At 46.7% G+C, this 14072-nt stretch overlaps 2 protein-coding genes across 3 annotated transcripts; both read right to left on the bottom strand.

The window, feature by feature from the left end:
• Window positions 1-399: 399 nt before the first annotated feature.
• LOC133927238 (cytochrome P450 77A1-like) lies at window positions 400-3567 on the bottom strand. Its single transcript, XM_062373603.1, has 2 exons — window positions 2180-3567; window positions 400-1214 (listed from the first exon to the last, which is right to left on the bottom strand). The coding sequence occupies exons 1-2, from the start codon at window positions 3266-3268 to the stop codon at window positions 738-740; spliced, it is 1566 nt and encodes a 521-aa protein (XP_062229587.1). The 5' UTR covers window positions 3269-3567; the 3' UTR covers window positions 400-737.
• Window positions 3568-8122: 4555 nt separating this feature from the next.
• On the bottom strand, window positions 8123-13807 carry LOC133927237 (glutamate receptor 3.4-like). 2 transcript variants are annotated; one of them, XM_062373601.1, is made up of 6 exons: window positions 12978-13798; window positions 10079-11424; window positions 9724-10001; window positions 9485-9516; window positions 8981-9387; window positions 8123-8836 (listed from the first exon to the last, which is right to left on the bottom strand). In XM_062373601.1, exons 1-6 carry the CDS (start codon window positions 13231-13233, stop codon window positions 8348-8350), a joined length of 2808 nt encoding a protein of 935 aa, XP_062229585.1. In that variant the 5' UTR covers window positions 13234-13798; the 3' UTR covers window positions 8123-8347. The 2 variants fall into 2 exon arrangements, with proteins under 2 accessions (XP_062229585.1, XP_062229586.1); XM_062373602.1 differs by lacking the exon at window positions 8123-8836 and having other exon boundaries at window positions 9155-9382; window positions 12978-13807.
• Between the last annotated feature and the right edge of the window lie 265 nt (window positions 13808-14072).

The following is a 14072-nucleotide window of genomic DNA, read 5'->3' as shown; positions in this document are numbered from 1 at the left end:
AAAAGGTAGTCTCCATCACTGTTTATAAGTATGCACGTGGGTTCAAAAGTAGGAGGAGAGTAATAAAAAGTAAAAAATAGAATAGTTTAGATGATATTATAATAGTGTTAAGAAATTCTGTAATAATGATATAAAAGATAAAATTTTAAAATATCTGTTGAAGATAGTCTGACCGAAAAAAAACACTACTAATGTTTCCCCAGACCGGCAGATCAAAACTTGGCAAACACATGGATAATGTAGTTTTAAACTTGGCAAAACAAGGGTAATGTAGTTTCTCTTCCCCATTAACAAACTAGTACTTCAAATTAACAAAGTTTCGTGCATGCGCACATACTTCATATAGATTTTTTCGCTCTCGAATACGCAAGGAAACTGAACAAAAACTGCACATCAGGAGAGTGAACTAACATGGGTTATTTCTGGACATGACAACCAATATATATAAGCAGATCGAGCAGTAGTACGTACAGTTTTTTCACCCATCAAATCGCGAGAAGAAAACACTAATAAGAATTAATTAACAGAAGAGAGAACACCAAGAAAATTTATGACAGCATCATGCATGCATATCCGTCCGTCTATTCGCCCATCCACCAACCAGCGAACAGCTAAGATCGATCACCATGGAGTATTTATACTACGGCACTTGACTAACCCCGTCACAATCACCTACCCGTACCATGCACCGCTCTGCGTACGTACGTGGCAAGAACCAGTGAGCAGCAATGAAGCCATCAGTGTGATGCATCGATCGGCTTTACTCCCGTTGCGCGCTCGACGATGGCGGCCCGGAGTGAGTTCTTCATGACGACGGTGAAGGCGAAGGTCTCGGTGGGGTCGGGCGGGCCCTCGCCGGCGGGGGGCACCCACCGGAACTCGCGGACCATGTTGGCGAGCATGAGCTGGATGTGGAGCACGCCGAGGGTGAAGGCGGGGCAGATGCGGCGCCCGGCGCCGAAGGGCATCATGCGGAGCGCGCGGGTGCCGGTGATGTCGGTGTCGAAGCCCTCGCCGCCGTCCAGGAACCGCTCGGGGCGCCAGGCGTCCGGGTCAGGCCACGTCGCCGGGTTCTCCGTCACCCACGCCGTGTAGAACTCCACGCTCGCGTCCGCGGGGACGCGGTACCCGCCCAGCTCCGTGTCCCGCGTCGCCGCGTGCGACAGCACGAAGTGGCTCGGCGGGTGGCGCCGGAACGTCTCCTTCACCACCGCCTGCAATCCATCACAAAAACCAACGTGCATGCATGCATGTAACCATCGTTTTCCCCTTTCAGTTAAACACAGGAACTGAAGAATCTTTGTCGACCCTAATCAACCTCAAGCACGCACGTCATTTTCATGACAGAAAAAGGATACCATATCTCTTCTAGAAGCATTCATTAATGGAACACCATCCACTTAATCGTGCCAGCTTAATGCTTTAGTTTCAATGCGAACTGTCCCTAATCAGTAGCCGCATGCATATTTGGTTCGGAAGTCTGTTATTGTATCCAAAAAAAAAAAGAAACCTTGGACAGTTCAATTAAGATACTCCTATGCACGTAACCAACTTTCGGCTAGCTGATGGATCAACCAATAATCAACCATCATTAATTTGAGGGATTTCAATTTCCTCTTACAATTTATTCGTTCGTTCACCGGCGAAAAAAACCGAAATTCATGAAATCTTGATTATTTTTCATCCTCTATTTTATAGGGTCCCACGTGTCAGTGAAAGAAAAATATGAAATTAGATATTTTGTTCCACTATGAAATTACCGAAATTCGTGAAATTTCGGCAATATTTAAATCCGTGATTTAATTCTCCTTTGCCTGTCCTTCAGATGAAAGTAAAGTGTTGTCCTAGTACTAACTAGAGTACTAAGTCCATTTGGTACGAAATAATTTCAAATGCAGGATTCAGTTTAATTCCTTTGGCTTGTCAAAAAAGGTTAGTTTAACCCCTTTGAATTCTTCTGGGATCATGCGTTCCAAATAGAACTATTTCAGGTGATGAAGTCCTGTTCAGAAAGCTGTAAGAATTTCTTCCTATTTATTTATGCACGGATTAAACTGTTCTATTACGAAATGACATTTCTGCAAAACTCGTATTCCCGCATTCTGATTTTTAAATAGGGCATAAATAACGGGAGAGGAAATTTTATAGAAAATGCTACTAGCTTGTGAGTAGCGTTCACCTGCAGGTAGGGCATGGCCTCGACGTCGGCCTCGGTGATCCTGGCGGTTTTGCCGACCTTGGCGACGACCTCGTCGTAGAGCCGCTCCTGCACGGCCGTGTCGAGGACGAGGTGCATCATGGCCCACTCCAGCGCGGTGGCGCTGGTGTCCGTGCCGGCGCTCATGACCTCGGAGCAGAGCGTGACGAGCTCCTCCTCGCCGAGCCGCTTCCCGCGCCCCGGCGGCTCGAGGTCGAAGAGCGAGTCCACGTACGCCTCCCCGGGCCCGCTCATCATCTCCACGCCGCCCACCGTCTTCTTGCTGCTGTCCCGGAGGAACTCCCTCCGCGCGCGCACGAGCGGCACGAGGCAGTCCAGCTGCCGGCGGCGCAGGTTCCTGGCCTCGGTGAGCTGCTTATTGAAGAGCGGCGTGAGGAGGGGCAGGAAGTCCGGGAGCTTGGGCATGGTCATCATCATGACGTCCTTGAGCACCTCCTCAATCTCCCGAATGAGGTCGTCGGGGATCTTGGCGCCGAAGCAGATGCAGATGAGGATGCTGCAGATGGTGAGGCGGCAGTTGGCCATTATGCGCACGTCGCCCGTGCTCGCGAACTCGGCGCGGAGGCGGCGCAGGTGAGCGTTGACGGCCCACTCCCTGATCCAGGAGAATCCCTTGACCCTGTGCGGCGACACGATCTCGGCGACGAAGTTGCGGCGCAGCGCGCGCCAGAGCGGGCCGTAGGGGGCGGAGTTGACGGTGCACTTGCCGACGCTGAAGAGGAGGCGCGTGGGGCTGTCCTCCGGACGGCTGGCGAACATGGGGCCCTGCTTGACGAGCGCCTCGTGGATGAGGTCCGCCGACGTGACGACGATGAGCGTGCGCTGGCCCATGCGCATCGTGAAGATGGGCCCGTACTTCTCCCGCAGGTCGCGCACCACGTACATGAACGCCCGCCGCTGCAGGATCACCTGGAACAGGTTCCCCACCACCGGCCACCCCGGCGGCCCCGGCGGGAGGCCGTCCACCCCGCCCGCCTTCGAGCACCGCCGCCACCACATCGCCGCCAGCGCCGCCGCCAGCGCCACCAGCAGCATGTCGTTCACATCCATCTCCTCCACCTCCCCGGCCCTTTCTCTCTCTTCTTGCCTACTACACTACAACCAGCCAGCACAAGTTGTAAGCAGACCACTATTGCTGAGGTAGCAATGGCAGTAGGAGTAGTGGGTGGAGCGATATATAGCGGAGGAGCGAGAGAGCACGTACTGTGCGGCGTAAATTCGCGCCATCTACCATCTGAAAGGGGTCGTGAATGCTCCGGCGTGTTATTGAATGCGGGCTTGTGAGAGATAGAGCTCGATCGATGGGAGAAAACCAGCAGCACAAGCTAGACTGGCCATGGCGCGCGTCGTCGTCTTGGTGAAACCTACTAGAAGCAGGCTGCCACAGCGTTGCCGCGCCTTAATGGCGCGCGTCAGTGCCACGAGCCGGTGCAGTTGGGGAGACGACAACGTCGACGACGCGAGCTCGTTCCGAGTGAGCCAGTGTGAGTGAACGAGCGCAGTGAATGGAGCGAACGTGCCACGCGGTGCCAGTTGGTTGGGTTGGCTCGCGGTTGCACCGGCGGGCTCGCGCGAGCACGAGCATTTGGGCTCGTTTTACTGTGCTCTTTATGTTGACGCAGACGCGGAGACGGAACGGTTTCCCAACATTTCGGCGTTAGAGGCAAGTCATATCGACAACGAGAAGCCCAAAGATCGTAATCAAGCCGGTGGCATTCTGTTACGATACGATGGAGACAGGGGATTTGATGGCGAAAGCTCAGTTTTGGAGCTTGCTCCAGGAAGTGCTTTCCCCTCCCCTCGTATGTTTCATGTTTGGAAGTCAGAAAGGTTCTTTTTGTTCCATGCCATAGAAATTTTACATGTAGTTTTTTAAGAAACATCCTGAAAGTGTATTAAGTAAAGAGGTAGAGTATATTGATTAAATGTGCTCTATAGGGGATCTAACAACTAGAGCCGCATACTCTGTAAAGTCTAGTCGATCGTGCGACCACAACAACCAGTCTAAACGTCCACCCGACTAGTCTCTCTATACCATCGCTTATACCCGTGACCAACCTCACTGGTCGTACGGCCATATTTGACGCAGCCTGTCCAGAACGCAGTCGCTAGTATCCACTCAATTGTTTTCTTTCCCCAGGCACTAGCACCAGAGGACAAAATCATGGACGACATAGTTGTGCATTATCCCATCCTGTAGTATTAAATGCGGTGGCACACGGCAGATGAGACGTTGTCAGCAGTCCAATCAGGCAAGTGGACGGGGTCGACGCCAAAGGGCCCTGTCCAGTCCAATAGCATTAATACTACGGGATAGAACTTTGCAGGCCAGTATGACGGTACACAACAAATGGGACGTTGTCAGCAACCCGATCAGGCAAGTAGACGGGGTCGGTGCCAAATGGCACTGTCTTGTCCTGTAGTATTAATTGTTGCGGAATAGAACTTTAGAGGATCGACACGACGGCACACGGCGAATGAGACGTCATCAGCAGCCCGACCAAGCAAGTGGATGGAGTCGGCACAAAAGGACTTTATCTCGTCCCGTGACATTAGATGCACGGCAACTAGACGTATGGTGCCCTCAGAGCAAGTGGGTACGCCTGGTCCTCCGTAATGATGGTCTGTATTAGATATTATGATGAGTAGAGACCTTTCAATTTGGACCCACATGTAAATACTCCTCTTCCCTACTATACAAAAGGACGAGGGCCTTGTTCCAAAGGGAGGGTAGAAAACTAGGAAAAAAATATCATCTATAATCCATTGGGATCCTTCATAACACATAAAACATAGGGCTATTATCCTCCGGGAGGCCCGAACATGTATAACTCCTTATGTCCCTTAGTCCATCGAACACACGCATACACACACCTGTTTTCTGCAACACCGTCCACACGCCCACTGTCCAGCATACCCTGGAATCACTGTCAGGAATTTACCCATGATACATCCGTACAACTCGTAAATGCATACGCACGCTTACACTAATTGGAGATATGAAATTTGAAGATTGACGAAATTATTATAGAACCTCGTTGTTAACATATACATCATTTATCATCAAAAGAAAATTTTGTTTCAGTAAGACACACAAGGAGAAAAATATGATTTGATCCTTGATGGTGAGTAGAGGATACAAAACACTTTCACCAACCATCCAAACCTGCCGAGGCTTGGTAGTGTCTCCATGAGATATAGGTCTTGTCCTGTTTAGTGTTTGTACATTTTACGAAGCCCAACCTCTTAGAGTGATACATCAGCTTAGGCATTGAACTATTCCATCAAGCAAGAGAGAGGAGGCACACAGGTTGAAGGCCCAGAAGGAAGAGCAAAAAGCCGAGGATGCACCTGGCTTCGTATAGGACTACTATAGGAGGGCTTATCTTTGGATCCATCAATCACCAAGGTGCTTGAGTGGTCAACAAATCTAATAAGATAGGAAGAGCAATTTCAAGAGGAGCTTAAAGTAGTGTTGCGCATAAAGATGAAATTCAAAGGGAAAACATATCAATTTTACCCCCTTAAGAAACAAACATTTCTGCTTAACTCCGTTGACCATTTTCTTTTCTGTATAAACAACCCTAGATTTCTTCTGCTGGCTGGATCAATTTATCCCGTGTGGTCGGTTTTGAGAGTGGTTTATTTGCCATTGTAGCAGCCAAGTTACCCAATTTTTCACCGTGACAGTCCGTGCCACCCTTTGACACGAAGGGAGTTCATATCATGGTCTGTAAGAGTAAAGTTTTCTTTCCCCCGCTGAGCCCATGCATCATACAAAGAAGCTCAATGAATAACAAGTATAGTGAGCACAGGATGATGTAGACTGCAACAAAGGAAAAATTGGGGATGTGTTTGTTAACGTTGCAAAACCGGTCCAAGACGAATTAGACAACGAGGGACATTAAACAGACTGAAAAATAGTTTTGGAGTAAACTAGATTTTTTCCATCATCAAATATATCAAGATGAATTGATACGATGTTAGAAAATGAGGGGTATTAAATAGACCAAAAATAGTTTGGAGAATTCAATGGATAAATAGACCAAAAAATAGATTCTTTTCCTATCATGAAATAAATCAGAACAAATAGAGTATGAATAGTAGCAGCAGGAGGCTGAGGTGCTCAGGCACCCCTACTCGATGGTGCTCTGAGGAGAGTAAGGAGATATATGAGGGAGAATAAGAGGAAGAAAAGGGGACTTGGAAGGAAAGAGATGAGCTCATACAGCAATTCATTATGTGCCTGTCACTTAATAATAGAACTGTAAATGGTTGTGTCAAAACTGCTAGTAACAGGCCTCAACCGACGCCGGAGTCTGTGCGTCGACACGATCGCGAGTTTCTGCGCCAACAGAGCAAGCTACGTGCGGAACGCCCCCAGAGGTCTCCGGTGGTCGCCCTCCAATCTCCATGCAGCTGCTCGCGGTTTTGGGCCTTGTCGCCTGAGGACGAACCGGAGGACGAGGGAAACGGCGAGGGGACTACATCGCGGCTAGTTCGTGATGCGCTCAATGCTGGATACGCCGTGGTCGATCGAGCTCTCGCCGTGGATGACCATGACCTTCTGCGGTTGTGCCGGATGTGATTCGGCAAGATCAAGCAAGAGGAGGAGGCAAATAGCAGTGTCGAAGGCCCCTAAGGAAGACCAAAAGGGCCAGGCTACACCTGGCTTCGAAATTCGAATCGGAGGGGGCCTTACCTCTGGCTCTGGGTCCATTAGCCACATAAAGCAGAACCAAGAGAGTAACACGAGCATGAATAGGAAGGACCGAAGGAGTACCAGAGTGAATCATAGCGATAGTCCTTTTGGCAAAGGCGCGTGTGTGCGCCCAAGCCAGCTCTTCCGGGTATTCACCGAGGTTTATCCTCTTTATATTTTAGAGCTAGATATCGCTAGATGGTTTCGTTGAGTTCGCTAATCTAGACAGTTTTTTTTTATCTCTCAAACGATACGGTCTTCAATACCGTATCTAGTTATAGAATCTAGTTGTGTGTAGAGTGTGAGTTGTAACGTGTGTTGGATTATAACGTCTATGTGTATATGATCAAATATTTAGATATTATAGTTATATGTAGGGAGAGACGTAAAAAAAATACTAGAGTACTGATATCATAACACTAACAGGCCATGATATTCTAACACTAACATGTCACGATAAAGACTACAGTAATATGAAGCGCTAGTATTACTGGTCGCCACAGTGAGAGTTCTAACCACTCCTCACTCCAGTGAGCTAGCTAGACCAACAGTGTAAGTGTTCGGCTACTAGCAGTTGAGTGCGAGGGAACCGGCAGTCCATCCATGAACCAGTGTGTCTCGACTCTCGAGCAGCCGAGTCGAGCAACTGCAGTGCCATCTCCTCTTCGAAACCGATCTCGACATGCGATTTTTGGGAGTGTCGGAGTGTTTGGCTGTTTGCTAACCAGCGCCGTTTCAGTTCGATCATTATGCGCAGGACCAGCGAGGCGACTGGATCATTATCGTTTCTTGTGCCCACGCAAGCTAGGCTGACCAGATCTGGGTAATAGCCCAACGGCTCATCTGTTCCCGTGTGAAAGCACAGTTCAGGGTTTCAGACTTTAGAGTGCTAAGACCATTTCAACAGAGTCCCATTGCTATTGAAGATGACGAAAAATAAAAAAAAACGAGAATAGGAATAAAAAAAAGGAATAAAATGAAAGGAATATGGTTTGAGATGATCTAATGACCGGACAACTTTCAGCTTTGCCTGGTAACGTTCAGAAATCGCACTTTTAAGCGCAACTAGCTCAACAATCCAGCCATTTACAAATGCGTATTGGTTGAGCCGTATATAGCATCATAGATCAGAGTTCAGCCAGGAAAAACAGGAAGACATAGATTCATGTTAGAAAAGCAATAAAAAAGGGGTCATTTGCACATCTTGAAATGTTGTCGATTGCCAAGAAAAAGTTTTGAATACAAACCGTGTATTTCCGAGACAATATTCTAGTGATCCTGAGGAAAAATGGATTCTTAGATCATCCTACTAAAAGCATACAACCACTATCTACTTCAATATGTTTTCCCTTCGAAAATCTAATTCAACATGCTATTACGTATGTCCCTGTATTGCCATCTGAAGGGCTGAAGTCTGAAAGAATGTTCTATCCTGAAGCAACTAACTGAGCATCTGAGGATCCTGCAGCTTGGTTATTATCTTTCTCACTTGATCTTCGTTTCATTGTTCTCCTAACTTCTTCCTCCTTCTTGTCAACAAACAGTATCATTTCTTTGAAGCTGCCAAGGCGTGTTGGCCTCCGTTGTCTTTCGGCAGCAGCAGTGACAGCGGCAGCGGCAGCGGCATCAGCTGCACTGGGCTCATCAACGGCTTCAGAATTGGAGTACTGGCTATACTGCCAGCAGACTCTTATAAAGAACACTACAAGAGCGAAGACACATATCAGAGCACACATGAGAAAAAGGCCCCAAAAGCTTTCGAGGCCAAGCCTGGTTGCTCCCACGTCGCTATTATCAGAGGCGCAACTTGGCCTGTTGAACCACTCGTCGTGAATTCTCTGAAGTTGGCCACTCTCTGAAAGTTGAAGGATGGCTGTCGATAAGTCTGCAGCAAGGGGGGAATCTCTCTGGAATGCCTGTAAAGAAAAACAATAGAGCAGAATAAATTATTCCCATTACAGTACGTGACATGGGTTTATGCTTCCCTGAGGTGCAATGGGAGGAATGCCCAAAAGAAGGTGAATGAAGACACAGAATGAGATATAGGACGATATACGTACAAAGCCCCATCCCTCCTTTGTGAACGCCTGTCCCACTATTTTGAAATTGCAGTGGTATGACAGGAAGATCTCAACATATGGCATCTCATCAACAATTGCAGCAACACCACCGTCTTTAGGTCCGCGGTTAAGGGCATCAGCATATTCCTGGATCGTATTTAGTGGTACCAATCGGGACTCAGGAATATTGAGCTCTTCAATCAGGTAATTTCTGGTAAATTTTCCAGCTTGGTATCCAATAGGTAAAGCACTTGAAATCAAATTGTCGAGCCCAGTTATTCCTGTCGAGAGCTGTTGGACTGTGAGGATTGACGTCAAGCTAGCAGTATAACTTGAATTGATGATCAGCACAACGAACAACCATATGATCAACACGAACCGCCCAAGTGCGCTTACAGTGTTCTGTCCTGAAGTGAGTTTCTCGTTACAATGTTTCCATCAAGACAGGGAAAGCATTACAGAAGAGTTAAACATAATATCATTTGACACATCTAGTGAACTTACTGTGTGAAAAGAACATTGTTGAGAAGCTGAACCTGAAACAGAAGCACGAAACATCTGTCTTTACACTAAACATTTAGAAAAACCACATATAAAATAATGGTAAATTATAAGGCGAGCATGAATTAAATAAAGCTAAAAACATTTTGACTCATAATAATATTGCCAGTCTGAACTCCGACTCAAGCCAGATATGGTAAACTAGGATAAAGCACATCCTTAAAGTAGCAACAGAAACATACCAAAATATTGTTATAAATTGTCGTCGTGGAGAGCCTCGAAATTCCTCGTTAGTTCGATGTTCAAGAATCCAAACAACTATCCCCACAAAAATAAAAAGAGCACCTGTTACACACCACATCTCCAATGTGAAAGGTTTAAGGAAAGCCCAGGCACTTGAAGTTGCATGTTTCACCGGCGCTACTATCACAAGCCCTGATTCAATATAAGGCTGCGTGAATTCTGCAATCTTCGTTCTATTTCTCACAATAGCAAAGTCACCTACTACTGCATCAAGGGACTACATGAAACGAAAAAAAAATCAGAGAACTGACAACAAAATGATTGAATAAACCGGAACAAAGAATGAGGACATACATTGGCAGCAACCATATTAATAATGTCATCATAGTTAGGGTTCTTTGTACCATCCCCGATTGTTACGAATTGGCAAGGAACTGGGTAAGGAAGTAGTCTAACTGCTGTGTTGAATATATCAATGCAATAACCAGTTATATTATCAGGGCCTCTGCCAACTGACACTAATTCCTTAAAGCTTGCTTTAATTGGAACGCCAACTCTGAGAGGCTGGCCATCGTTTGGGAAAACCCACCCCCTAGGTGTAGTAGTGGAGTCACCTGGCCATACCACATTATACAGCCGCTGGGGACTTGTAGATGTATTTGGTGGCTTTTGATACAAAATTTCAGGAGCAGCAGCAGAAAGGCCTGAATAATTAGACCAATAACCAATCAAGCGGGAGCCAGAACCACCAACATTAAGGATTTCATATGCCGGCCGTATCAAATTGCGGTCTGAATCAAACCGAACTGGACCTGTCAGGCCTGTAAAGTTTGTGAGCAGAAGTTGCTGTAGCATCTGCTCACCACCATCAAATATCTTGAGAGTTGATAGATGCAAACTGCTGCCATTTGAATCATGCAACCTTGGATCTGCAGAGAAGTTAATCTGTTGCCCACTATCGAGAAATTGATCGATAGCACGAGCAACAATCCAAACTGAGTCATAAGCATAAAAACCATATGAGTTCAAACCAGAAGTAATACTTCTGTTACGAGCCACACTATTCCATTTAGATATGAACTTATTCTTGGTATCAGATTCAGGAGTGTGCTGACGAAGAACAATTAGTCCTTGTATATGGCTCATATCTTTAAGATCTCTGGACCCTGAGGAATCCAGGACAGCAGCTAGCCAATCAGTTACTATCCAGACATAGCCACTGGCCATCATCTGGAGCTTGTTAGCAACAGAAAATATATTCATCCCCGTGTCAGGATTGACATGCACAACCATGACCCTTGATTCCATCATATTTGCTCTAAAGAGTACATCATTGATCACATCTGTATTTGAATTTGGAGGAATGGCTGCTTTATATGAAATTCTTGCCCTCTTTGCTGCAAGTGCATCACCAAGGGCCGACACACCACCTCGCCCGTAATCATCATCGACGAATATAGCAGTCACCTCTTTCCATTGATAGTAATCAACAATGCTAGCAACAGCATTCATTTGGAAGTAGTCACTTATGGTTGTCCTTAAGAAGTAAGGATACTCTGATGCAGAAAGAGTTGGATCCGTGGCCGCAAATGATAGAAGAGGAACATGTAGCTCATTAACAACATGTGAGATGACATGGCCTATACCAGAGGATTGTGGGCCAATGACAGCAACTACATTTTTCTCCATCAGCTGCAATGCTGCAACCAAGCAAGGCTTCTATGAATCAGTTCATGCAGCATCAAAGTGAGTAGCAGCGATAGTCTCGCAAGCCAAGAAAAGTTAACATGTTTATTCTGCTCACAGCTATAAGATCCTACCATTTTTCTCCTAAAATTTGATGCATGTCAAGGAAAGTTTATTGTCTACCAAAAAAAAGGAAAACTAGTTGTGCTTCAAACAAAGATAAGCAGTCTCCAATAAACCTGTTTATTGACTTTATTCTGGTGCTCGAACATGACACAAAAGGAAAAAGGAATCTTGCATGAGAAGGAAGTGAAGAATTGGATGCTCCCTGACAGTTGACAGTTCTACACATGTTTCTTGCACCATACGGAATACCATAAGCAATTCTCAAGTTATGCCATTTGTAGTACCACTGTACCAGTATGCTTTTTGTCTGTTTCTCTTCTATTGCCAGGAAAATCAGGTTAGCAGAATTCTTAAGAAAGGGCAATGCCATCATAAGCATAAGGAAACAGTTGTTCTCTTCATTTCCAATTTAAGCATTAATAAACCATCTCATGAGACACGAGCCAGGCAATTATTGCATTAAACTAAAGTTGAAGAATATAAAAAATGGGCCAATAGGGGCACCTTGACCTAGTTCGACTAGACCAATATAATACACTATAACAGAATATCTCGTGGCGGTCAACAATTAACTCATCCAAATATGCATTATCCAAGCCAAGAGGGGAATCTCAAATAGAAAGGCAACAATAATAAACTACAGAACTATACCTGTAACTGATAAATGAATTACCAGGAATAAAAAAGTATGAAGATGACATGTTTTCTTCCTACATGTGCCAAAAAGCTCGGTACTCCAGAAAAAGGATCCCAAAGCAACTAAAGCAAGGCTAGTAGCTACCAGTACTAATTCAAACTAGTACTGAAGAGGAATGGCTCTTGTTCTAAAAAAAACTACCAGTACTAATTACTACTACAATGTGTAGGCTCTGACATTCTGTAGAAGTAGTGGCAAAACACTTTGGCTTTTTTAAGGGTTTGCAGATTGCAGATTATAATAATTTACATGGCCCACCACATCAAAAACAGATGTACAAGTCGGATTGTGCTGTCCTTTCTCCACCACTATCAATGGGGCTTATGCTGATGTTGTCGGAGGGTAAAGGTCCTAAACGTCTAAAAAAATAATACAGAAATGAGATAACAAGCACTTGTCACGTTACTCTCTTGGGTCACGTGCTCTCCTTTTTCTCGTTGCAAATGCTAAAGCTGGAATTTTTCTTCCTTAATTACCACTTCACTTTTGTAACTAGTTGGAACAAAAGGCCAGATCAATCCAATAAAAGAATAGCAATTAAGACTACTGGAACAGTCACTGATCACTCAAACTAGCAAGGATTTAGTCCGCGAGAGCTGAGCTCCAATCAAGTTCATCGCTTTTGCGGAAAATAAAAATCTCCATTCTATGTTCAATCTATCGACTGACCACTACTGTAGTTCTAGTTCTTGAGATATGGACATGACTACACGAGCAAGTGAGGAGAGGAAGCAAATTACCCACCTTCGACGGTTCCAAGAAAGCCGCTGCAATTGGTGTCCTGGGTGATCAAATTCAGGTTCGTCCCCGCGAGCACCGTGCGGTCCGCGTTGACGTCGTCGACGGCGAGCTCGATGGCGAGCCGCGCCGCGCGGCCAATGGTGGAGTCGTAGGTGAAGAGCGCGCCGACGGCCACCGCGCTCGGCCGCGCCCCCGCCGCCGCCGACACCGCCGCCGCGGCAAGCACCAGGAACAGAACCATCAACTGAGGCGTGCCCATTGGCTCCGACCCGCGAGCCGAAGCTCTCCGGAGGCGGCGCTAGAGCACCGGGGCCGTCCAAAGCCGCGACCTTGGTGCGAATCGCATGGGTTTCTTGGCGCAATGGGGTGGATTCGGTCAGCAATTGGGAGGCAGGGGCAGGGACAGAGGCGGCAGGGAGGCTTCTTGTAGTTGGTTCTCAGGTGCTGCAAGGGTCAGATAGACTACTGTGGAGCTAGAATATCATCGCAAAGTGACGATGAGGTGGGCAGGGAAGTAGAGAGAAGAGGATGACTGGATGAGGAGCCGAGCTCTGTCTCTCTCTCTCCTCCCTGGAAGAAAGCTTGAAGACTGTATCAGGATTCATAATTGACGACTCCTCGACTAGGCAGGGCTCTACAGCCTGTACTGCGACAGCGGCAGCGTGTATCACGAACGCACAGCACAGGCACAAAGGCACAGACAGCGAGCGAAAGGCGGAGCCGGAGAAGCGGCGATGGGGACGGGAGCAAGGGAGGATTTGCGTGGCATTCGTAGTCACAGGCTCTGCGTTTGACGAAGGCTAGGAGGATACTTCCGTGCCCAATTTGCAGCCATGGATCGACGGATCGATCCAGCGGTACATGACAAGAGGAGGAAGGCAGTGATGCTGCACCCTCCAATTATGCGAGGGGTGTCGCGTGCCAAATTTTGTCTCGAATACAGCAGGTCTTGAGCCTGTAGTGCATCATGTCCCCATTACAAAACGGAGAACATGATTCTCCACTTTTGCTCTCTAGGTGGGTTCCACATATCAATAAAGAAAATTCTAGAATTAGAGATTTCATTCTCCTTTAAAAATTCTGAAATTTGCAGCGAAA

Source organism: Phragmites australis, chromosome 8, assembly GCF_958298935.1.
Source record: "Phragmites australis chromosome 8, lpPhrAust1.1, whole genome shotgun sequence".
Lineage (NCBI taxonomy): Eukaryota > Viridiplantae > Streptophyta > Magnoliopsida > Poales > Poaceae > Phragmites > Phragmites australis.
Note: the sequence above shows the minus strand (reverse complement) of the source record. Positions and strands in the feature narration are given on the sequence as shown.